We start from the raw sequence: 26,937 nt of genomic DNA on the forward strand, positions 1-26,937 counted from the left end.
AAAGATCATAAATTTGTGTTAAAAAAGTATAAACCTCGTGTAGCTGAACTTTCAGGAGAATATTTGAAGAAGGCGGTTGTCAAAAGATATGTCGTTTTGGTGTAGTTAAGATACATACATGATGTCAATCTATAAGAACCAGTTCCTCAAGGTCCAAATACCTCTTACCAAAGAGAAAGAGTCTACCCAGAACTCTCCAATGACACACGACACACATATACAACCACTACTCACCTCACAGGGTGTATCCCAAAACCATATGGACCCTTATGAAGCGCACATCAGCCCACCACTAAGGCATAGTCCACAGTTAGGATATTATCTTCCAAGCCTAGCGCCCCCCCCACTTGTCGTACCCCAACCTACACTTGCCCCAGCTATGGAAGGATTGACATCAAAAATGTTGAGGATAGCCATGGAAATTGGGAGGGGGTAGCTTTAGGAATTGTACCACCAGCACCTATGTAGCCGATGTGCAAGAGCCAAGATTGGAAAGGAATAAACCGGCCCACATCTCCAAGCTTATCACTTAGAGAATAAACTGGCCCACATCTCCAAGCGCCAAGATTGGAAAGAAATAAACCGGATACCCCATACCTCATTTAGAGATGTTTAACCAAATCTGTGAGGCATTTGGCTAGGTGGAAGATTAGGTTAAGGTGAGTGGCTTTGGCCTCACCCTCGATGGAAAAGTTGGACAGTGGTTCTGGTCACTACTAAAAGTAGAAGATAAGGCTACCTTTGATGCCTTGAAAGAGGCCTTCAAAGTAGGATACTCAAGACAAGTAACTTTGGAGTCCAATTGATCAATTGCATAATGTAAAGCAGAAAGAGGGAGAATCTATTTGGGACTATATCAACCGAGTGAGATATGTTCACTCTAACTATAACGATATGGACAAGTTCTCTAACGAAATACTGATCAGTTGATTCCTAGAGGGACTTGAAGATGTAGCCCTGCATAACTCCCTATATAATCTAGGGCATACCTCTTTTGAGCAAAGTTGTAGAAGTGCCATGGATTTTGAGGACATTTCAAGGGAACTCATTCTCAAGAATCGCGTGAGGACACTTCTGAAGCTTCCTTCAAAACCACAAGCACAAAATCAAAAGGAAAGGGAAATTGTAAATATGGCTCACCTTGAAGAAGGGGACTTGGAAGTGAAACCTGCCCATTTGTGGTTAGGCATGACCACTCCGAAAAGTTTCACCCAAAAGTTATCACTTGTAGACACGAATGCTAGCCATAATTTAATGTCCTATGACACATGGGACTCTCTCAGTCAGGAGACCAACTTTACTCCACACCCCGGCCACTCACTACCATAACTTCACATTTTGTTAGGTACTTAGGTGTTGTTACAAATAACCCCTTGGAAGGAAAGTTTTATGTCATTCCTGTAGGGACAATGCAAGAAGAAATCCTCATGGTGGGAAGAGGATGGATTGGCCACAACCGATGTCATATTGATTAGGATGCAAGATGAAGAGCCGGTGCCACAGATCTTACCTCCACGAGATGCCAAACCCTCTTCACCAAATACTCTAATGATTACCAAAAATATAGAACCATGCCACCCAAAAAGAGGCATCTCCCCTACCAAGATCCTCCATCCAACAAAGCCTCATTAGCTGCACACTTTGTAGCCTGTCAAACCTCGCCCAGCAATGCCAACTGCCAGTAGGTACCATCTCACACCTCTTCCACCTAACCCACCAATAATCATTGTTAGGTACCCAAGAACATCCTCATTGCCCAAGGTTATTATGAAGGTACTACCACCCTGTGGATCCCTCAAAGATCTCACCCTTCCCCTCAAACCTCAGTAACCCCAAAGGTTCCGACACGTCACAACATACCACCAGAACCTCATGTTGACCTTCGCCAAGGCAACTGCAAACCCGTAAGATCAAGGAGAACATCCAACAAAGGCCCCACCAAAGCAAAACCATCGACATATCCCACCTCATCCTCACATCGCAACTACTTTATAGGTGGGTACCTAAAAATCTTCTCAAAGTCCAAAAGTTCTCTGAAGGCAATAGGCAAATATGGCTACCCAAGCTGCCCGCCCAATGTCTTGCCTCACGAGATCACGTTTGCAACACCTCTAATGGCGGCCTAAGCTGGGCATTACTACTAGAAGCTTGCCATACAAGGCCAAACAAAAAATCCAAGATGAATCCAAGGACACTCCTCTTGTGCCCACTGTCTCCATCAGCAATATTCCCTCAACCTCGGCCACCCAACGTGCCCTTATCACATGACTCCCACACTTCATCCCTACTCAGCCTCTCATCCCCCCAACCCCTCATTGTCAAGCTGCCCCACCTGTGAGAGGCAGCAACTAAAGAAGAGTTGCCAACCTTTCCCACACCCAATTGGACCCAACTCGTTGCCATCATTAATTGGGCAAGGAGTCAGTACAAAACTCACAATGGGGTGTCGACCACATAGTCCCATGGGACAAAACCTATTAATAGGGTGCCAAAAAAAAACTCTCCAAGGGAAAGCGACGAATGGCTCTTCACTCCTACAATGCCATGACTGTTCACTCTTGCAAAGCCATGACCATTCACTCTTGCAACACCACGGCCCTTCACATACCACTAGCCATTGCCATTCACTTACCGCAAGCTGTTGCCGTTCACGTACCCCAAGCCACATCCATTTCCTTTTGTCGATCCATGCCCGTTTGCTTGTCCAAACCATGGTCATTCCCCCACGGAGCCACACTCATTCCTCTATGAAGCCACGGACGTACCTCCTCTGCAAATCTATATAAGGGCCCACCTCTATTCATTTTTATCGCTTTTCTTCTTGCTCCCTAGTCGAACTCTTGCCATTTTTTTATCCCAAATTTTCACAGCTTCATTTCCACTTGCCACCCCGCCACTCCCATTGCTACTCCTGAGATCTTTGACTCCTCTCTCAAGGTTGTCATTCACACTCCCTAGAAGAAGAGAGGGAGCATAGGCCACCACTTCAAGGAGTATGGCAGGCACCCAACCCAGCTCTCCCATCTGGGTGAGGCATTGATGAAGCAAGTCGATGGCCATGCCATCCGCAGCTTGATGAAGAACACCCACAAAGTAGAGCACATGTTGCTCTACTAGGAAGCTTTTCTACCGTGCCATCGAACCAACTGTCGTTGCCTGCTTGGAGTAGATTGGGCTTGGTGGTTTGCTTACCATGCAGCCTTGGGGATGACCCGACCTCCTCAACTGCCTCTACTTCATTGAGATGTGCAACACCAACTGAGCTATAGAGGTAGGTGTTGGATTTCGAAGGTTCTCCCTATATAGTACCCCTATGCCTTGTCCAAATTTGTAATCTGCCTTGTTTACCTAGAACATCACGGTTGGATAACTGTCCAATCAGCTTAAGAGGCTCTCGGTCGTCACACCCTCTCCCCTTACTACCCATCCAACCTCCTTGTCTTCAACACCCGCATCATGTACCACACAGGTCATCGCCTCAACCACCATCCTCCAATTCAATGATTTCCACATTTCTTTTCTGCATGACTTCACTCTTGAAGAGGTTTGCGAGTTAAAGGCCCTTTTCTTCTCCAAACGCTTGGCAGACGCCCCTGTGGGGAAACCCTGCCAAAAAAAGGGACGATGATGATGATGAGGGTGCTGTTCATTTCACTAAAGGAGACCCCCCTGGCCCCCATTAACCTCCTCTTGGCTCACACTCCCACTCCCACCCAAGCTCTGACTTGCAATCGCCATCCAACCCACCCGCTCTACTGGTGCCCACCAATGCTCCCTTGAACCACCCACCCTCCATGCCAAAATCCTCTCAGGCACTAGCTTCCTTCCTCCACCCTCTTCCCCCACCACCCTTCCCCTCTTTCCCTCACTACATACCACCCCACCTCGTGTTCCCTCGCTACCTCCTTCCCCAACACCACCCTTCCCACCTTCCTCTCTCCATTTAGGATTTGGCCTGCCCAGTGCTCCCCAAGGACCTCCCTTCTACAGTGGCACACCCACATTCTCTCCTCGATGCCTTGCTTGGCACCTCCCCCCCTCAACCTCCACAACTCCTCCGCCTCACAAACTCCAACCCTTCAACTTACCTTTAGCCCCACCCCTGGAAGAAGGCAAAATCCCTCAACAAACCCCATAGGAGCAGACGAGGTGGATCCCCCCTCAATTCCCTCAATTGTCATGTTCCTCTAGACTGCATAAAATTTGAGCAAGCCAACTGCATTCTGCCCGGGGTGGACAGCTCCAACAAGTGCCCCTAACAAAGATCACCGACCACATGGACATTCATGTCCTTTGGCTCTACATCGATGCCAAGATGGATGCTTGGAAGTGATAGCACTTGCACCGCCAACGCGCGGTGGCCACATCCGGCCCACCAACCTTGATGGTCGCCCCTCACATTTGATCTTATGGGTGAGCATCCAATTTGGCGGTGTCATTTCCTCTTCAAGCTACAAATTTGGTTTGAGTATTGCAAAGCCCCCTGCCATCTCCGAATCAACGTGGCCTACTTCCCATCTGCCCATCCTCGCGCCAGGCCTAGGATCCTGACCCTGCCATAATCGCCACCATCATCTGCTTTTTCAGCTCATCGTTCACTATTTTGGTGGAGTTCCCCACATGGCACCACTACCATGAATGAGCCCAAGGCCTTGCCTTCGACATCAATAAAGGCCCCACACTCAAGAAGCTCTTTAGACTACGAACAAATCCAGTGGGTGCCCGCCTGCACCTCCAAACCTTCAAAGATATGATGGAGACCGCCTTCTCGATAAGCTATAACGCTTTCCATCAATCCCCCAAGTACCCCAAATTGTGGTACGATTTTTTTTTAACATACTCCCTCTATTGATGAGCCTTCTTGCCAAATCCGAGGACAGACCTAAATTAGTTATTTCTAGCTTTAATCCAAACCAATATTCATGTCTCAGTGCAAGTGCACTGATAGTTGATATCTTTAACAATCGACCAAGATTCATGTCTCAGTGCAACTGTAGACAGTTGATATCTTAAGCACATTACTTCTTGAAGAAGTTTGGTGAATTTTTTACAAGATGGTCACACTATTATGTGTGCCAACAATGCCTCCTATCTAGTCAAAGGTATTGGCTATTTTTAGCTTTAATCTTGACTAAGATTCACGTCTCACTGGCAACTACAGAGATAATTGGTATCTTTAACAATTGACCAACTTTGGTTGTCAATGAAGCTAGTTTAAAAGTCCAAACCCTCTGTATAAATAGAGGGGGAATACTTATATAATTCTTTCAAAGACTTTTTGGCACAAAAAGACATTAAGAATCAATGCATAACTACTTATACACCATAGCAAAATGGTGTTACTGAGAGAAGAAACACAACTCTAGTGGAGATAGTTAGATTCATGTTAAAGAGCATTTCTTTGTGCTACTAATGTATTGAACATGATGCAACTCATGACCAAACATTCACTTTCGTGTGTCTCATCTTTCAAAGTTTATGCATTTCCAAGATGTATCTTTAGATACTTATTATAAGGCACTCAAGACCTTGGATTATTCTATGCCAAGGGGGTGATTTACAATTGCAAGCCTTCTCTGATTCTAATTGGTAAAGTGATTATGATACAGGATAGTCCAAATCTAGAAAAAAAACTACTTCTTTATTGGCAAATCATGCATCTCATGGCTAAGAACACTTGGCTAAGCATAAGAAGTAACCAACTATGGTAACCTCATCCTGTGAAGTTGCATACAGAGTATCATTCATTCAGTGTGACAGTTGAAAGTCATTAGGAATTTTTTGGACCCAAAGAGGGCCTCTTGGATTAACTTTTGATTAGGAATGGACCAATAGGAAGAGGGCTGGGTGCACATTTTTAACTTCTTTGACCCTAGGGGGCCTAGGCTTTGGTTTCCTAATGGGGCCTAATTACTACTCTTGTTCCCCTACCTCTTGGCCCCAAACTTAGAGGTCCCCCCCACCTAGAATCGCGCAGATTAAAAACCCTAAAAATTAAAAAATTTTAATTTTTTCCCAAAAGTGTGTTTTCCCTCTCAAACTTTCCCCCAACATACTCTAGGTTTGGAAAGCTCATTTTTCTTCCTCTTCTAAGCTCTCCATTGCTGCAGAAACTCCATACCTCTCAAGCTCTCCCTCCTTGTCAAGCTCCCTCAGTCTCAAGCTCCCTCTTCCTCTTTCTTCCTTTTCTAAGCTCTCCATTGCTGCAGAAACTCCATCCCTCTCAAGCTCTGCATCCTTCTCAAGCTCCCTCTCCCTCTCAATCTCCCTCTCTCTCTCTCTCTCTCTCAAGCTCCCTCCCTCTCCATTGCTGCAAAAACTCTATCCCTCTTTAGTCTACTCTAGGTTCAGGAAGCCTATTCTCAAACTCTAACCCTCTTTTATGCTTTCCATTGCTGCACTGAAAACCCTGAACTTTCTCTCCTCTCCACTCCTCTGTTGTAAAACAAGCTTTTCTTTTCCCTTCTTCTCTTTTCTTACCACCATGGCCTCTTCCAGTAATGTGAGAAGACCTAGGGAGAAGGTGGAAGAGCTTGTGCTACATAACACAAGAGATGAGAATGGAGTTTGGGCTCCAACAAGATTCAGGGTTGGGGCTTGGGTCTACATGCAGCCAAGCTCTAAGGGACCATATCGAGTGCGTCAACTGGGGAATATGCTACATCATTGGAAGGGGCAGCTACATCATTGGAAGGGGCAGCTACAAGGCTTCAAGCATACTAAGAAGGAAGGACTGGTTGCCATAGTGCAACATGTGTATACCCTTGGAGACCTGTACATTCAAGGCCAACGACCAAGGTTTCCTTCAAATTGTCAATGTAACATAAACAAACCTTTAACAACATGCTAATATTGGATTTTTTGTTTCAAATTTTCTTATGATTCTCCATTTTCTTATGTCTCTCTGCAGATATTTTCCCCTCTAATTATGTTGAGGAACAACCACTCCAAAGCCTCACTGGAGTTTTCTATGCTATGCATGCATCCATTGGAGAGGCAATGTTTGTATCTCAAAGCCCAAGTGATCTTGTACAGAACAATATCTTTTTCTTTTCTCACTCATATTTTGTAGATAAAAAAACAAGTTTATTTGGCAAGCTAGAAGAGATCCCCAACCCCCCTCTTAACAATCCCAAATGGCCCAAACTTGATGCTTGGACCATCTTATGCTTAAAGTTTAAGATGGTAAGTGATATCAAGACATCACTCAAGTTTTCAAAGGCATCTAGGTCAGTAGGGCTAAATTGGTTTTATCCTTTACATGTTTTTGTGCACATATTCAATTCCATGCCAATGCACCAAACAAAAACAGTGTATATTTGTAAGGAGGTACGGTCTGACCTCATTCAAGGATTACTAGGAGAGGGTTGGGAGCTTAATGAGGGGTCACATCAAGGTGATGTGTACAAGTGCAATGTAGTAGATTCTACAGTGTCTTTCAGGTTCTTGAAGGCACACTCTATTTTGTACATGCGTCTGCACTACCATCATGGATCTCACTTCAAGCCTTAGAAGAAGAAATTATGCCTATTGAGGTAGATGTGATGATGCAAAATGGATGGATTGAGCGAGTGGCAAAGCAAGCAACAGCATTGGATCCTAGCAGACCTGCGTCAACACTTTAGCATCATGGGCTTTTGTGGAAGAGTCAAGTTTCAAGTTGATGAGAAGAAAGGTATATCTGATTTCACTACATGTCTAGGATTAACCCTTACACTTTCTGGTTATACTGTGCCACTTTCTATATTTTTACAGATTGGGAAGCGTAAGGAGGGGACAACCATGGTCACAGAATCATGGCAAATGGGGGACCTTGAATTTTCAACAAGGCGCATAGCCCTACCAACACATAGTAGGCATGTGGAAGAGCTTGAAGATGAACTGAGTATATGGGAAAATAGCCTCTGTTTTGATGCACGTGAGGGGCAAGAGTTTCAGGATCGAGGTGAAGGCAGCAATGAGACAAGCTTTCAAGTCAACAAGGAGATGGAGATCAACATGAAGTAAATGTCACAAGAGGGGAAAAAATGAAGACATTATAACAATTTTAGATTAGATGACATGCTTGTAATTTTGTAGCAGGCTCTTTTTTAACCAATCTTTGTTTAATTGAAATCTTAATATTTTTACAAACTGTATTTTTTTTTCTAGCGGTCTAGTGTGAAAAGGCCAAACTTTAAATTTTAACTATAAATAGCCAAAGGTGCCTTCTTTCTCATTTTCACGCGATAGAAACCAAGCATGAGCTCACACTATCTCTTTGCATTCACATGGCTACCCACTTTGACAACTTCTGTGAGTTCCTCCCCACCACCCCCCGTGGGCGGGCAAGAGCGAGCTCTTTGTCATGTTCTCTCATGAAGTCCACTTTGAAAAGTCGCTCGCCCTTGCGTACCAACATTACGAGACACGCAGATTGCATACATGAAGCAATACTTGGCTCCCCACTCCATCTCCTTTCCCCATTGCCCCAATGATTGATGGGTGCCTGTTGATCTGCTTAAGTACATTCAACAATATGCCCGCCCCTACATCCAACGCCTTGAACGCTTCATCAACATCTGCATCCCCGTAGGAGCTTACTGTACCTTCAATAAGCAGGAGGTGAAGAGGTTGGGGAAGGGCAATTTAGGAACTAGGTTCCTCTTGTGGATCGCCACTTTTTCGTTCCTCATCAGATGAGGATTTGGATGAGGAGGTAGAGATGCCTACATTGCAGTTGGCAGAGTATTTGAGGGATGACAAGGAAGTGAATGCAGTAGGAACGAGTGCTGGTGTGGAAGAGCAGCTTGCATCAGATGCACAATCTGCAGCTGAACAGCCCACTGTAGTAGAAGATACGGGGGCATCTCCCCCACACGAGGAGAGCAAGGTGCTGCTAGAGCTTGAGATCAATCTCTTGAGCACCATTGTGGTGGAAGGTGAAGAATACTTATTTCTTCATAACCTTAAAAAGGCAGTTGGCTTGAAAATAGATGAATGCTTGGGCATTATATGCACGCGATGTGAGGTGGGACCTTGATATGTCTAACCTCGGTCCTCACCTAGATAGTGCTATATTACCCCTTGGAGAATCTTTCACAGAGACAGTTGCTTTGGTCAAGGAAACTGTGGTTGAGACCGCGGAGCAAGCCCTAGTTCCAGAGGAGGAATTCACAACCTTACAAGACAAGCTAGAGGCTGAAAAGGATACCCTTGCTGGAGTGATGGAGGAGACCAAAGCACCAAAAAAGGATGAGGCTAAATCCTCGATTGACCTCTCCGCCCCCCACCACCAGCACGGTAAAAGAAGACATTGAGCAAGAGGTAATAATTGACCTTTTACAACCTAGAAACATTTGTAATTATGTATAGGAAAATATTTTGATTTTTCCTTTGATTGCAGAGGGTGGTTGAAATTGACACATTTGCTGGGAGAGGCGGCGGCAGCAGAGACTAGGCCAAGGTCCATGGACATGATGCTGCGTTAGCGCACTATCTTGGTCGACTTCCTATGGATGGCATCGCCATTATCCACAGGGACTACACCCCTCAATCTGCCTTCAACTCTCTTCTTTTTGAAAGCCCTCTCTAAGGTGCTCTATGTAACCTCTATGATGGCACAAAGCACCAAATGTATAGTTCTAATTAAAAAATCCCTTGCCTTCGATGTTTTTGGTTCTAGATTCAAGGGTAAGCTTCTTGCTCGTATAGGTATAGCCAAAACCATAGGCATAGAGGATCCTCAAGAAATAGCCCAATCACTCCTTGAGCACACTCTGTCCAAAACAAGAGAAGGAAGCTCAATATTGTAAGAAAGCTTTTGTAAAGATGATGTATCACTTCTTATTATGAATACAATACAATTTTTGCAAACTTATTTTCATCAAGTATATCATTGTTTTCTCTAGTTGTGAATGCATCAGAAATGACCCTAGGAACCTGGGGGAGTAGTGCCAAAACAGTGCAAATTTTGAGTCTGCACCACTGCTGTAGAGCCCAAATTCGCACTGTTTTGGCACAGCTTTCCCAGCCCTCCTTCAGGAGCAATTTTGATGCATTGGATGACAAATAATGTATTTTTACACATGATCAAAGGTATTTTTATCTTGTAAATTACTGTTTCTCATAATCAATGTACTCAACTTGATTATAAATGCATCAGAAATGATTCTGAGTGGCTGGGGGAGCAATGCCAGAATAGTCCAAATTTTGAGCCTGCACCGCTGCTGTAGAGCCCAAATTTGCACTGTTCTGGCATAGCTTCCCCAGCCCTCCAGGAGCAATTCTGATGCATTGGATGACAAATAATGTATTTTTACACATGATTAAAGGTATTTTTATTTTGTAAATTACAGTTTTTATAATTAATGTACTCAACTTCATTATAAATGCATCAGAAATGATCCTGAGTGGCTGGTAGAGCAGTGTCAGAACAGTGCGAATTTTGAGCCTGCATTGCCACTCTGCAGAGCCTAAATTCGCACTGTTCTAGCATAGCTTCCCTAGTCCTCCAAGAGCAATTATGATGCATTTGACAAACAATGTAATTTTACACATGATTAAAGCTATTTTTGTCTTATAAACTATTGTTTCTCACAATTAGTGTACTCAACTTCATTATGAATGCATCAGAAATGATCCTGAGTGGCTAGGAGAGCAGTGCCAGAACAGTGTGAATTTTGAGCCTGCATCACCGCTGCAGAGCTTAAATTCGCACTGTTCTGGCATAGCTTTCCCAGTCCTCTAGGAGCAATTCTGATGCATTGGATGATAAACACTATATTTTTACACATGATTAAAGGTGTTTTTATCTTATAAACTACTGTTTCTCACAATTAGTGTGCTCAACTTCATTATAAATGCATCAAAAACGATCCTGAGTGGCTAGGGGAGAAGTGCCAGAATAGTGCAAATTTTGAGCCTACATTGTCATTGCGCAAAGAGGCCAAATTTGCACTGTTCTGGCACAGCTTCCGTAGTCCTTCCTCCAGGAGCATTTCTGATGCCTTAGGTGACAAACTGGCACATGATAGACACTCCATGTTAAACAAACATGATGACACCGAGATATTGTAAGAGAAACTTAAAATTTTAATTATCAGAAGGTTACAAATGAAAGCCAGATAGGCTTGTTACAAAGGGGGGTCTGAAACAAAAGAGTTGCTTCAAAAAAAAGGTTAACATCTAAGATCTCTAGATCGTGTCTCGCTCGCCTCGAATGCGCTAAGCTAGCTACATGTCCTTGGCCGATATGGTAATCCTCTTTGCATGTATTGCAAGGAGGTTGGTGTCTTCAAAAAGCCCAACAAGGTAAGCCTCGGCGGAGGCTTCTTGCAATGCTTCAAGGGCAACCCCCCTGCACACAGAACTTTGTTCTATATCATTGGAGAATCTCCTTCACTGTGCAAGCAAAAGGGGCTCTTCTTATCAGCAACTCACTGTTCCTCTGATAAAACTTGATTTCTTGTAGAGCCCTATGTCCTTGGCACATCCTTCTCCTTGGATCTCTCTGTGTTGTGTTAGTGCGTTGGCGAGGCTGGGACTTCCTTGGCTTGAAGAGCTTGACCTTTCTACGCTTGCGCGCACTTGTAGGAACCTCCTCTTGGTCTCTCTCATAGTCTGAATCCTCCTCCTCCTATTGCTCTGGTACCTATGTATCAAGTTCCTCCGCGGGGTAGGTAGGGGACCCTGTCCTGGTAGTAGGGTCTTGCCACCTATGGTGCTGCGCAATGTAGGAATGTTTTCACCAACCCAGTCGAACTGCTCATTATCGGTCTCTCTGTCTTGATCTCTTGAAATAAACCCCTCTTGCTTTATAATGTGATTTCTCCATCCCTTGGGTACTCCACATGTCCAGCGATCCATACTTGTTCATGAAATATGCACCATGCGTATAAACTATGTGCTGTACATATGACAATAGAATTTAATTAAAAAAAGTCAAGGTTAAAACGCCAGTTTATTTTTTTACTGTACAACTTACCATATAGTGTGTTACTTTACTCTCTCCCCAGGCACCTAGCACACTTTTGGTGAATTCTATGATATGTTGTTGGAATGATGCTCGTTCTTGGGCAGTTGTGCTACTTTGATTCATAATGTGAACCATGTTATTGAAATTTATCCAAAGCTATTTGCGCATATTTACAAGAGCTGGCATTGGACAATCTACATTTGTGGTGATTGCACACAGGTCTCTCCAGAGTCCCCAAGTCTTCTTTGAATTCTCTATGTTTGCTGGCTTCTCCAAAAATCTCCTTGTCTTTGATCCAGTCATGGAGACCTTTTGAGCAACCTCGTACAACATACCAGAGGCCTGCTTATTTACTTCAATTTTCATGTTTCCGCCATGGCAGCCCAGAGAATTCAAAAGATGCTCTAATTTACCAAGGGTTGCAACTTTCCTCTCTTGTGTAGGCATTGTGAATGCATAATCGTATAGCACTTAAGCAATCGATCAAAGATTCTCATGAATGCATGAAGTGTGCAAAAGTGAATATTCTTTAGTGGAAAATTAATGATGGGGCTCCAATTTGAATTCATGTTTAGTTCTCCTAGCATATCAGGAGACATGACACCTTCCACCCATCTTGCATTTGGTTTTTCCTCATCTTGCATTTGGTTGTTCCTCATATTCATCATCAGTTGACTTGGTTGGATCTACTGCATCTTCTTGTTGCTTCTTCCCTTTCTTGGGACCTTTCGAGGTATCCTTCCCAACAGAACCAACCTTCTGTATACCTTTTCTATTTGTCTTTTTCTACTTAGGAATATCAATATGAGCATTGCAGTATGAACAAGGCCATCTTGATGTCGCGCCTTAAGCACAACCCATCATGCATTTAATTGTCTTCAAATCTCCCCCAAGATGCCAATCCACCTTGAACTTTCCTATGTTTTCTACATCTAAAAGTTGACCATCAATTTGCTTTTTGATTACATCTGTTATCTAGGGAGTCCTTTCAAACATCCATGTCAATACCTCATGTATCTCCTTCAGTACCTCGAATGCACCAAGCCACCAGACCTCTTTCTCTAATTGCACACTAAAACTTGGTTTGGTAGTCTTTTCCCATGCACATATCATGGCCTCATTCATGAGCGTAATGCTCATACGTTCCAGCTTCTGACCTTTCACAATTTGGCACTCGTCTAGCTTGAGTACAAATGAAAGTGTGCTCCCCAAAACTGCAAATAAACGATAATTTACAATATTCAAAACAAAATAATCGTCTTCATTTTCTACTGAAAAACATGAATAGTAGCAATTGCAAGTTCTCACCTTCTGGTGAAAGACCATAGAACTTCACCATAGCTTGTTGTAGTCTCTCAATATGAACAAAGATGTTATTGTAAACATCATAGTGAAACTTTGTACTTGTTGTCTTGATTTTCTTTCTGCTCGACTCTGTGTCTAATGTTAGTGTGCCCTCAACGTGATAAAACTGTCCTATAGCTCGCTGCACATCATCATTATTGATACGCTTGACATTGTGAAATCACCTTGAGTGTAGGAAATAATGTGCCAGTGATTCCTTGTCTTAGAAATGCATCTTTTACAACCTGATGGATTTCTTGGTACCCTTTCATGCTGATTCTAGCCGCATCACAAGCATGTTGAATTAATGAAGAATCGATGGAGGTGGTAATCTCGCTCACTACATTGCTGACAAAACAGCTTGGCGTATTTTAGGATGATGAGGGTCAGTAATAATTGAGAGAATATCCTTGGTATTCAAAATGGCTTTGACCAAATCCTTCCATCCCTCTTGATTAGAACCACACACCTCTTGCAGAAAATTCTTGGCAGAACACAAATCATGACTATTTTGTTTAAATCACTAAGTGCATAATGAAAGTTTATGTTACTTACTTTGTTGTTATCATAGTAGTGTGATATCTTTGGGAAAATACATGAAGCCAACTTTCCAAGTATGATATGTGAATTTTTAAAAAAGTATAGAAGTATTCTATATAGTATTAATTTGAGAGATTTGATATTATTATATATGAATTTAAGGTATGTTCTTTCAAATGATCATTATGGTAACTCAAAGCATATTATCATCAATAATTTAGAAGTTAGAAGTATTCTATATTAAAGAGATTTAATATTATATAAGAATTTAATATATGTCTTTCCAAATGATCATTATGATAACTCAAAGCGTATTGTCATCAACCATTTCTAGTAATTATCCATCCTCTACTGTGGTCCTATCTCAAACCAATATCAAAACCCAATACACCATGATTTCAAAGGATAAAATTTAAAGAAGCATTTATAACTTTGAATTAACATTCAATATGATTTTTTTTAAAGTATCCAAATACATAGCATTCAATGTCCAAAGAGTTAAAACTCTAAAATCATGTTTTGGATTAAGCAAGTAGTATAAAGTATTCAAATTAATAGCATTCAATGTTCAAAGAGTTAAAACTCTAAAACCATGTTTTAGTTTTTTTAAATGAGAATTAATGCCAAAAATAAATTATTATTTCAAAGGGTACATAAAATTAAGCATTCAACATAGAAAACTTATATACTTTCACAAGACTAGAGTATATCCAATAAAATGAAGGGGGAGAGAGAGAGAGAGAGAGAGAGAGAGAGAGAGAGAGAGAGAGAGAGAGAGAGAGAGAGAGAGAGAGAGAGAGAGAGAGAGAGAGAGAGAGGGAGATGAAACAAATCCGAACAAAAAATTGGTTTTAAAAAAAGGTCCACTGACATTTTTATTAGTAACCAAAATCAAGTTATGAAATTTTAAAGGATTCTTGAATCTCGTAGGTATATAAAATTTGTTATAAAATAAATATTAATGACAATTATTGTAAACACTAACATTAGTTATTTTATATTTAAACATTTAAAGCAAAACACCCATGCAATTAGGATTACAAGGATAGGGACAATCTAGTATCTTCACTTGTGTGCCTTCAAAGAACCACTCTCCAACAGCTTGTGCAGTAGTCTTTCATTCATGTCATAACAAACAACCAAAAAGCAACCTTTTCAATAGTTCTTATTTCATTAGAAGAAAAGAAACAAATGAAACTAAACGAATTGTATGGTCCATTGCATGAACTCACACCTCTACATTTTCCCTCATATGTGCTTAGGTCAATGTGTGTGTGTGTGTGTGTGTGTGTGTGTGTGTGTGTGTGTGTGTGTGTGTGTGTGAGAGAGAGAGAGAGAGAGAGAGAGAGAGAGAGAGAGAGAAAGGAGGTGAAAATGTACCTTATTGTTGATTTCAGAAGCAATTGTATCCCAAAGAATATTGGATAATGAAATGGTATGATAGAAGCAAGATATGATGAATAGACCTTCTTCATTACGAGGCACAAATGGACTAAGAAATGCCAACATTTGTCTTCTGAAATCTAGAGAATGAAAACTAGCAGTACTAAGGTTAAAAAATTTAGGTGTAATAAAAAAGAGGATAGGTATATAGGTCAAAACAATACTGCAAAACAAACATAGTTTTTCAAGAATGTCTCATTATTTCAATGTAACTAAATAAAATAGAAAGAAGACCTTGCAAAATCTTCAGTTGGTCATTTGAACAATTTTTTGTGTTGTTCTTGCATAGTGTCCATGTCCCATTTGGATCGGCTGTTGAAGGAACAAGAACATTATTCCACTGAAGCCACCATAAATGTCATTAGATAGGTTATACAAGTCCTTGAAAATTCCTAAACTATAAAAACTTTTTTATTAAAATTACATTTGGAGTATTTTCAATATGGACATAATAATTTAAACTACAAGCATTGGGATGCTCCATGCTTGACAATTTTCTACTTCATTCTTTAAAAAAAAAAAACAAGAACAAAGATTCCTAGACCTAATTTTTAAAGAAATGCATTATATCAAAAATGTGAGGGGGGGTTTACCTGCCAAGAGTCATATGCTGCGTTCAAAATGAAGAGAGGAACCTTGATATATTGAATCAAATTGTGTGGAAAGAAGCACTACAAAAAATGTAATCCAAAGAAACAAACTACTTTAATTATTAAAATGCATATTGATCTCTTCCATGATGATTTTTTGTTTGAAACACTATATTGAGAGTTAATGTAGTTCAAGGTTGTATGAAAATATCAAAATATGATAGACTAGTCTATTGTGACATCACACTAGAATAGCAAGACAAGAATGGAATGAAATGTTGTAGTTCATAAATGGGCATAAAAATGTGTGTGTGTGTGTGTGTGTGTGAGAGAGAGAGAGAGAGAGAGAGAGAGAGAGAGAGAGAGGGATAGAATTTAAGTTGGATATATATCATATATCAAAATGTGCACAATGTTACTTATATTACCTCAACTGGACTATGTTGTTTTATACAGTCATTTGGGAGAGTACTTGTTATATTCTGAAGAAACAAAATCACACATATGTGAGGATTAGACATGAAATCAAATACAATATTAAGACAAGACTAGTCATATGAAAACAAATACAATATCAAGACAAGACTATTCATATGAAAACAAATATAATATTAAGACAAGACTAGTCATATGAAAAAAAATATAATATTAAGACAAGACTAGTCATACGAAAAAAAATACAATATTTAGACAAGAGTAGTCATATGAAAATTAATACAATATTTAAACAAGACTAGTCATATGAAAAAATAATTTAGACAAGACTAGTCATATGAAAATAAATATAATATTTAGATAAGACTAATCACATGAAAACTAGTACAATTCTTTGTTCTTTTTACAATGTCCAACTTTGTACCTAATTTAATTTGAATTTTGGCCCTAATAATTATCTAACATTTCAATGTGTTCATTTTAAAAAGATACATCCTAATAATTGTCTCACATTTCAATGTGCCCATTTTAAAAAGATGATTTTTTTGTGTTCTAGTTCCTTATTTCTTGGGTGGATTTTCTTTGGTGGGTTGTATGAAAATTAAGGTTTCCCATAAACCTTAAACTTTTGAAAGGTTTGCTTTCCCCTTTTTTCTTTTGAATATATACTTTTTTGTAGTAGCAACCTAAGTTCCCCCACTAAAGGTAGCTTAATCCCCCCCACCCCCAAAGGCGACACATGCCACAAGGGAGCCTATCTAGAGGGACTTGAACTCGAGATCTCCTCCTTCCCAATGACAATTATGTCTAAAATGGCTCTAATGCCACAAGGGATCCCATCTAGAAGGATTTGAACTTGAGATCTCCTCCTTCCCAATGACAAACTCACATTGCTAGGATACACACCCATTGATAACGTTTTAAAGGGGTTAAGAAATAGAGGAGTATGAAAGCATGTTTCATCCTTGCTAGGTTACACACACATTAGCAACTTTTTGAAATGGTTGAAAATTATAGGAGAAAGAAATCATGTTTTGTACCTGTAATTCCACGACATCTGAGAAAAATTGTCGAAAAGAAAAATGTCCACTTACGTCCTCCCTATAGAAAATGGGTCACTAAATTTTTACTTTTAGATATATTACATTATCCTTGATGCCCAAGAAATGTAAAAACTCTTAATTCAAAAAGTACTCACCTATGCTTATTTATTACAAGATTTAGCTATGAAGATCATGCAGACATTAGCAAAAGTATGTCACACTCAAAAAAAATGTTATGCCTATATTGCATATCTAAGAAAGAGAAAAAGGTTTCAAAACAATTTTTAGAATTTAGGAATCAACAAGTATCTAGAGACATATCTCTAGACATACAAGAATAGCCCACCACTTTCTTTCACTAAAACGAAATTCCATACATAATACAAACCCAAAACTAGAAAATGGAAGTAGTAGTTCCTTACTCTAGCAAAATCATGTATGGATCTAAAGAGTGTATATAATCTAGGCATTAAAACATTGGATAATCCATTCCAAATTTCATGTTATGCAAGATCTTTATTTTATATTCCTTTTTTACACAACAAAAAACATATAAATGAGATAAGTCTAGTCAAGTGATATACACATCAATGAAGAAACCCCCATCACTAAGGCACTTTGTGTCTGTGCTAGGTGCCAACATCTCTTTGAAAAAGTTGCAATGAATCATTGATGCTAGGCCTCCAGCTGAATTTCCCGAAAGAAGGGCCTACGATTCGGTAGATCCATTGTAAGTGAAAGTTTCCTCTTTTACAAGGATTTAAGCCAAAATCTTGTTTGAGTCATGAAAAGCAACTTGCTATACATCAAAAGAGATCCAATCACAACATACAGAGAAAATACAAAGATTTGAGGACTCTTATGGATGGAAAAAATTACTCAATGCCTTTACCTAATATTATGTGTAGGAGTTGAAGTGAAAAAGTATTGTTGTTAAATCTTGTGTAATCTTTGCAAATAGTATTATACTTGATTCAACCCAAAGTGAAAAATATAGGCAGTGCAACAGGCCCTCAAAGAAAATGAATGTTTTAAAATGAAACATACAAGCACTTCATACCTTTTCAGCCTTGTCCATGCCAATGAGAAGAAGATGTTCAATTAAAGCTTTCCAGATTCTTTCCCCTCTAAAATAAAGGTTTCGTGGCTACAAAACACAAGAGGAGTTTGATAATTGATAATGAAGTATAAAACTAGTACAAGAAAACTAAAAATTGGAATCATGCTACAAGCCTAAAAAGTTTGCATTTAGGAATACTTTAATTATAAGTTGAGAAAACTACAGACATAAAAGTTTGTATTTAGGCATACTTTAACTATAGCTCCAAAGGAAAAAAACATAAATCCCAAGGGCCTTTCTAGGAAATTCAAACGCACTAAGCACTCCACTACTACCTAATTTGTAAGGAAATAAAAATATTACATAGCTAACTATCTAGCACCAAAATTTTATTTAGATTATCTTGCCAAACCTTTATTTCTCCTAGAAGTTGGACTAAGACTGGTGAATCCACATTCCCTGAAAATGATCCTCCATCACAATATCGGAGTAGAACTCTATTCCAGTTATAGAAATCTAAAACCATTTAAAGTGCATATAAGAAACATTTTCTCTCTCTCTCTCTCTCTCTCTCTCTCTCTCTCTCTCTCTCTCTCACACACACACACACACACAAGCAAGAGAGATGTGACAAGTAAAAGTAAAGTGTGTGTTGTCAATATACGAAAGCTTGTTACATAAAATATCTCCATTTAATGCAACAAAAGTTTCTTCGTATCAAGCATAAAATCCAAGCTTCCAAATGCTATAATATACAAACACCATATTAGATAATTTGGGAAAAATCCCATTCCCGTTTGAAAAATGGGAGCATGGTGAACTTGTCCAAAAGTTTGTCAAAACCCCCTCATGTGACATATCATAGGAAAGATCTTGAAGAGTAGAATCTAAATCTATGATCTCCGACAAATTTGGAGTTAGTATGTTTAAGATATGTCCAAAACTATATGGAGTAATTGATTCCCAAAATGTGAGATTTTTCCCAAATTACCTAATATTGACTTTACATACATATATATATATATTTATGTGTGTGTGTACATACACACACATATATATTATGTGTGTGTGTGTATAATATCTGCATCATTCAATGCAGAAAAAGTTTCTTCTAATCAAGCATAAAACCCCAGCTTCCAAATGCTCTAGTATACATATATACATGTGTACATACAGACATCCAGACATATGTGTGTGTGTGTGTGTGTGTGTGTATAATATATATGAATGCTTATGTGTGTGTGTGTGTGTATAATATATGCATATTACATCATTTGGAATACATATAAGCGTTCATGTATATTATACACACACACACACACATATATGTATTCCAAATGATGTAATATGCATATATTATACATACACACACACACATATATATATATATACTAGAGCATTTGGAAGCTTGGATTTTATGCTCAGCCTTGATTAGTAGAAACTTTGGTTACATAGAATGTAGATCTTTTGTGCAAAGATTTTTCATACGTTGATGACTGCACACAATACACACACTATCACACACACACACACACACTCTCTCTCTCTCTCTCTCTCTCTCTCTCTCTCTCTCTCTCTATATATATATATATATATATATATATATATAGACATTATTTGTATGTATGTATATACATACATGCGTGTATATATTTATGTATATATAATAACATATCCTGGTTGTAATAAAAATAGTAGATTAGTTGTCAAATTCTTTATTTAAAAAAATTAACATATAATATGGGTAGATAAAGATAAACAGTATAATCACTGCAACTTACAAGGATTAGTCGTGACTGAGTCGCTCAAGATGCCGTTGAAGGTAAAGTTTTGAGCCATGTGAAGTGACGATCCCAAGGACGTGTTGCTCCTAATCACGCACGAAGTCTTGTTCTCGCACCAGCCTCCTCCCTGCTTTCACCATAATCAGCGCCATCTGTCGCACGCACGCACGTGTGTGTGTGTGTGTGTGTGTGTGTGTGTGTGTGTGAGAGAGAGTGTGAGAGAGTGTGAGAGAGAGACGGCTTTACGTCCAGGTGAACAAACCATCGGTTTACTCCAGACCCGCTGCCCCTGTCCAGATTGTAAGCAGGGGGGCTTCCGTCCAAGCAAACTGCAAGCGTCATTAGAACCAACTCCGAGTGATTAGCGGCACTGCATAATTATTAGCAATGGCACTAATCAATGATCGCCATGGCAGATCCATGGAAGCTTACTGATGATAATTACCTGCTCCTGTGTTTACTGCGGATGGAAGAGTGGTGAGGTTAACGGCTACTGCACTTACACACATCACTCCACTCCATGAACTGAAAGAGCCCAGCAGCAGCAACCACACACTGGCACTTACAACGAGCCTTTGAGTAGGCTTCAGCCCATAATCTCCTCTACATCCCACTGACTCCATTACTCCTCTCTCTCTCTCTCTCTCTCTCTCTCTCCCCTAATGGCATGTGTCCGTCAATTCCCTCTCTAAAATAACCCTCTTTTTGCTCCTTAAGTTCACCACTTCTATGCCTAGAGTTCTATGCTAGTACTACTTAGTCATGATTTGGACCAAAAATAAATAAAAATTTGTAGCTTTACTTGGACATGATTAAAGTGATATATATGGGCCCTTGACTCTTGAGGCATGAGTGAGCGTAGTGCGTCTAATGGGGAAGTAGTGCGTCTAATGGGAACCGCGTGACTTTCAGCACGGTTGCCTTCATCGAGCTCTTCACCAGTGCTTAAATTTGAAGCCCATTTTATGCTTCAAGGGCCCTTTAGGCTTAAAAGGATGCCTTAAAATTTACTAAAGGTTACAAAATTGAAATCTCAAATAATTACTAAAGCATCAAATTCAAGCCTAAGTCAGGTATAGGGTGTAAAAACTTTAGGGGATATAAAAGCATGTGTGTGGACATCTATGTGTGTGTGTGTGTGTGTGTGTGTGTGTGTGTGTGTGTAATAATTCATTGGGACAAAACTCAGTCATAATTGAGAGGAAGACATAAATGTAGCTATGAGAAAGGGTAGAGATTAAGTATATCTTGGATGATGTACGGACACATGGACCTTTACATGATTTGTGTGGGAGTCACTAATTTAGAGGAAGAGATAAATGTCCATTGGAAAAAGGGATTTCAATGACGTCGTAAGAGTATATTCATCTTCCCATGCTTTTTTTTTGTGGGGGTTAGATGTTCGACATAAGTGTAGGACATAATGAACATCCATGTAAGATCCATTAGACACAAGTGTAGTACATTGTTGGAGAAGTACTGCAATTCCATGTGAGATCCATTGGGCATAAGTGTAGTACAATGTTGGAGAAGTAATGCAATTCCATGTGAGATCCATTGGACACAAGTGTAGTACATTGTTGGAGAAGTAATGCGATTCCATGTGAGATCCGTTGGACATAAGTGTAGTACAATGTTGGACACAAAATGGACATCTTTGTAAGATCCAGTGGACAAGTGTAGTACATTGCTAGAGAAGTAATGAAGTTTCATGTGAGATCTAGAGGCCTACACATCAAAAGGCTATGCAAGCTTGTACTTGTTGGCTTTTCTTGCTTGAACTCTATCTTTTGATCTTTGTACTGTAACCTTTTAAATGATGAAAATATTTGTTTACTTTGGCCCCCAAAGTATGTGGATATGAGGGTAAGTGAAATGTGTCTACATAGGTATTAATAGTGTTTGTATATGTAGATTTTATCTCTTGATACACACATGTACACACACACACACACACACACACACACACACATGCACACACGCGCACACACACACACACACACACACACACACACATACAACAACAACAACAAAACATATATGTGTAGAGCAACTCATTTCAAAAGTATGGCATTGTACTATTGCTAGTAACATTTGTTCAAATGTACCCTTATTCTCCCCCAATGGTGACCTTTAATTGGCACCTTTAGTAGCAGTGTCGAAGTGTATAACTCACAACAGATTAATGCCAAAAAGTTTACCTTGTCATTGTGAAACCAAATATCATATTATTTTCCAAAACAATCTTGGTTTGGACCCTAGCATAACATGTTGGGTTGCTTTTCTTAGATGAACTTGTAATTAGTATAGTTAGCGTAATGTGTTGAAGCTTCAAAAAACAAATGGGAAAACACCATCTTGAAGTCCAAAGTAAATAGGAAAAGTTTCAAAAGCTTTTGGATAAAACCTTCCATTGGGCTTCAAATTTAAGGCCTTCTCTTCATCCTTGCCAGCTCTACAAGACACTGGAATTCTGCGCACACGCATTTTACCCTTATGCACACACCTTGCCCGTGTTAATGCATTGTTGGCACGTGCACATTTGTGGGCATTATTCATCATAATGTTGAATTTGAAAGGCATCCCCGAATTTTCTTTTTTTCCCTCTCATCTTGTCAATTAAAAAAGGTTTGCTCCTTTCTTCTCTTTTAAGGGTCGATTTTTCCTACCCTTATTCTTTTTTTTGGAATAATATTAATTATATATTATAAGGGTAGCTTTTACATACCCTTATTCTAAATGATAAGCCTCCTTGGATCTTTACCTCAACCTTCAAATTCTACCCCTCCATGTATGTTGCTCTCTTGCACACTTTTAAATAAATGTCTACGTGTCGTATAGTACACCCCACTAGTTTCATGTAGCCTAGCTTGGCTTTATGTGCTTTTTGGTAGATCTTAATAGGTGTTTATGCATGTGCTCTATGAAAACCCACCTATTTCACGTGTCTCTTGTACCCTCGCTTGATGTGCCCTTTGGTGCAGATCGTATAGTGTTGGAAAAAATACACATTAATTGGTCTTATGACTCAAATTTTCAAGATATCAACCATCAACTTGTACAATCTAAGCCTTGAAAAATACACAAGATGGTTTTTTGCACTATAATTTTATTAGTAACCAAAATCAGGTTGTGAGGTTTTGAAGGATTCTTGAATCTCATAGGTATATAAAAATTTGTTATGGAATAAAGATTAATGACTAAATTATTGCACTAAAATTTTTAGTGTGAGGTTTTGAAGGATTCTTGAATCTCATAGCTATATAAAAATTTGTTACGGAATAAAGATTAATGACTAAATTGTTGTAACCACTAACATTAGCCATTTAATATTTAAACATTAAAACAAAACACCCATGCAATTGGGATTACAAGGATAGGCACAATCTATTATCTTCACTTGTTTGCCTTCAAAGAACCACTCTCCCACAGCTTGTGCAGCAGTCTTTCATTCATCATGTCACAACAAACAACCAAAAAACAACCTTTTGAATAGTTCTTATTTCATTAGAACAAAATAAACAAATGAAAATAAATGAATTGTATGGTACATTGCATGAATTCACACCTCTACATTTTCCCTTATAGGTCAATGAGTGTGTGTGTGTGTGTGTGCATGCGTGCGTGCGTGCGTGCATCTGTGTGTGTGTGTGTTTTTGTAACGCCTCCGCTACGGCTGCGTCTTCCTCAAGCCGCCATAGCCTAGGCGTGGAGAAGAAGAGAGGGTGGAAGTCGGTTCACCTCCCAACCACATAATGACGAGTTAGGGTTTCTCGTTGGGTTTTATACCAAAACCCTGGCCTGTGTCCACACCTCCTAGCCCGGCCGCCCATCTTACTTAAGAGCCGTGCTAACTTAGATGTGTACACACATCGACCAAACCCTAACGCCCATTAACCCCTGAACCCCGCTAGCACTAATAATACTCTCGAGACTCCGAAAGCTATTAACTTATGCTAGGGTTCGACTTCCGTAGGACCATAGTCCTGACATTACTCCCCCCTTCGAAAAGAGTTTTTGTCCTCGAAAACAAAAGTGGGGAAACGTTTCCTCATCACACTAATGTTTTCCCAAGTGGAGCCTTCCTCTGGACGGTCCTTCCACTTGATAAGAGCTTGTTTCCGAACTTGGTGGCGAGTACGTAACATGTGATAATCCAATACTCTTTCTGGTTCATGAGGCAGTATTGGGGGTTCCACATATTCTACCAAGAAAGAATCATCCACTGGGCTTTCATGACCCATAAGGCGTTTCCTCAAACGGCTTATGTGAAAGATGGGATGAACCTTGGAATGTGCTGGTAACTCAAGTTTATAGGCTACTGGGCCCACCTTCTTGAGTATCTTAAATGGTCCACAAAATCGGGGCGACAATTTTGGTACGGGACCCGTTTTTAAACTGGTGGAGTTTTCTGGTACCTTCAGAAACACCCAATCACCTTCTTGAAAGTGAAGTGGCCTACGTTTCTGGTCCGCAAACTTCTTGTAACGATCTTGTGCTTGACGAACATTTAATCGTGCAAGGCGCAACATATCCATATGGTCTTGGATAAAATCCTTAACCTGACTGATTTTCTCATTCGCCAGTCCCACCGACACTGGTGAACGTGGCTGAAAACCATACATCAACATGAAAGGGCTAAAGCCTGTCGAGACATGCTTTGCACTATTGTAAGCAAACTCAAGAATAGGCAAATAAGACTCCCAATCAGATTGTTTTTTGCTGACATATGCCCGAAGCATATCTTCCAGCACTTGATTAACCCGTTCAGTCTGACCATCTGTCTGCGGATGATCAGCTGTACTAAGGTTCAACATAGTACCCAACTTACTGAATACTGCTCGCCAAAAATGGCTGTTAAACTTGCGATCGCGATCACTGACAATATTGGATGGTAAGCCATAAAGTCGGTAAACATTCTCCACGAAAAGGCGTCCCAATTCTGGAGTTGTAACTGTTTTCTTAGTAGGCACAAACCGACAAAGCTTGGTTAATCGATCCACGATTACCCAAATGGCATCATGTCCACGATTCGTTGTGGGCAAGCCCGTTATAAAATCCATAGATATACTTTCCCACTTGCCGTCAGGAATCTCTAATGGATGCAGTAACCCGCCAGCTTTAAGACGTTCTGCTTTGTTCACTTGACACTTCTGACACTGCAGAACATAGTCAGTAACATCCTTGTGAAGTCCAGGCCAATAGAAATGCTTTCTTACGAGAGCATACGTTTTGCGAATGCCCGCATGACCTGCACTTGGACTATCATGACACTCAAAAAGAATTTGGCGCCTAGTGTCTAAGTCCAATGGAACACAAACTCTCCCCTTGTGGAGTAAGTATCCATCATCGATGGAAAAGTTTTTCCATCGCTGTAGTTCATCTTGTGATAAAGAAGAACCATGTGTGGAAGAACTGGAAACACTACCGTTTGAGTGAGAGGGACCCCTCATTTGAACATGATTCCACACCTTTGAGTATGTTGAATCCTGCTTGCATTTGCCTCGTAAAGATTCTAACAATTCGCTTTTCAACTCTGTGAATAGCAGCGAATTAATCTCCGGCATACGACTCAAAGCATCAGCTACAATATTGTAACGTCCTTTGCGATAGCGTAGCTTGCAATCATACTCCTGAAGGATCTCAGCCCATCTGGCCTTTCGACCCTGCAAATCTGTTTGGTTCATAAACCACTTTATGCTTTCGTGATCAAAAACAAGCTCGAATTGTGCACCATATAAGTAATGTCGCCATTTTCGTAAGGCATATATGATGGCAAAGAGCTCACGCTCATAAGCTGAGTAGTTTTGTTGAGCACGATTGAGCTTCTTGCTCTCATAGGCAACAGGATGACCATCTTGAATGAGAACCGCACCCACTGCCTTAGCACTGGCATCCGTTTCAATCACAAATGGTTTTTGAGGATCCACAATTGCCAAGATGGGAGCTGTAGCCAAAGCAACTTTAAGCTTATCAAAGCTACGTTGTTGCTCCTCACGCCATTGAAAGGTAATTGCCGCACCTTTCAATTGATCAGTCATGGGAGCGACAATCTTTGCATAACCGTTCACATATTTGCAATAAAATCCTGCCATTCCCAAGAAGATTTGAAGTTCTTCCTTACTTCGAGGTGTTGGCCATCGCATAATAGCATCAACCTTACTAGCATCCATAGCAATTCCGTCTGCAGAAATTACATGACCTAGGTATTGTATGCTATCCTTGAGAAATTCACACTTACTTTCTTTCGCGTAAAGTGCATTCTCGCGTAGTAACTGAAAAACTTTTCGTAAGTGTTCCAAATGCTCTTCTAAAGTCGAACTATAGACCAAAATGTCATCAAGAAAGACAATGACAAATTTGCCTAAGTACGGCCTTAGTATGCTATCCATAAGCGTCATAAACGTTGCCGGGGCATTAGTAAGCCCAAACGGCATAACCAAAAACTCATAGTGTCCAAAGCGAGTTCGGAACGCAGTCTTGGTTATATCATCAGCGTTAATACGCACTTGATGATATCCTGAACGTAAATCAATTTTAGAAAAATACTTCGCACCGTTGAGTTGATCAAACAACTCATCTATCTTAGGTAGCGGGTATTTGTTCTTAATGGTTACCGCATTCAAGGAGCGATAATCCACACACATACGCATGGATCCATCCTTTTTCTTCACCAAAAGAATGGGCGATGCCCATGGTGAAGCACTATGGCAAATGAAGCCCTTACTAAGGTAGTCAGCAA

At 40.1% G+C, this 26,937-nt stretch overlaps 2 protein-coding genes across 3 annotated transcripts; both read right to left on the reverse strand.

Annotated features, from left to right (window-relative positions):
- Window positions 1-4,451: 4,451 nt before the first annotated feature.
- Window positions 4,452-13,660, reverse strand: LOC147618406 (uncharacterized). Its single transcript, XM_086775245.1, has 3 exons — window positions 13,265-13,660; window positions 12,965-13,170; window positions 4,452-4,553 (listed from the first exon to the last, which is right to left on the reverse strand). Exons 1-3 carry the CDS (start codon window positions 13,293-13,295, stop codon window positions 4,452-4,454), a joined length of 339 nt encoding a protein of 112 aa, XP_086631371.1. The 5' UTR covers window positions 13,296-13,660.
- Window positions 13,661-14,685: 1,025 nt separating this feature from the next.
- Window positions 14,686-21,123, reverse strand: LOC147618407 (pectin acetylesterase 8-like). 2 transcript variants are annotated; one of them, XM_086774836.1, is made up of 12 exons: window positions 20,641-21,123; window positions 20,442-20,524; window positions 20,193-20,322; window positions 18,824-18,927; window positions 18,412-18,498; window positions 17,936-18,060; window positions 17,349-17,409; window positions 16,302-16,355; window positions 15,877-15,954; window positions 15,518-15,623; window positions 15,221-15,363; window positions 14,686-14,954 (listed from the first exon to the last, which is right to left on the reverse strand). In XM_086774836.1, the coding sequence occupies exons 1-12, from the start codon at window positions 20,816-20,818 to the stop codon at window positions 14,850-14,852; spliced, it is 1,254 nt and encodes a 417-aa protein (XP_086630962.1). In that variant the 5' UTR covers window positions 20,819-21,123; the 3' UTR covers window positions 14,686-14,849. The 2 variants fall into 2 exon arrangements, with proteins under 2 accessions (XP_086630962.1, XP_086630965.1); XM_086774839.1 differs by having other exon boundaries at window positions 20,434-20,524; window positions 20,641-20,882.
- Between the last annotated feature and the right edge of the window lie 5,814 nt (window positions 21,124-26,937).

Source organism: Cibotium barometz, chromosome 35 (genome assembly GCF_041138505.1).
Source record: "Cibotium barometz isolate CiBa-2024 chromosome 35, ASM4113850v1, whole genome shotgun sequence".
Classification (NCBI taxonomy): Eukaryota; Viridiplantae; Streptophyta; class Polypodiopsida; order Cyatheales; family Cibotiaceae; genus Cibotium; species Cibotium barometz.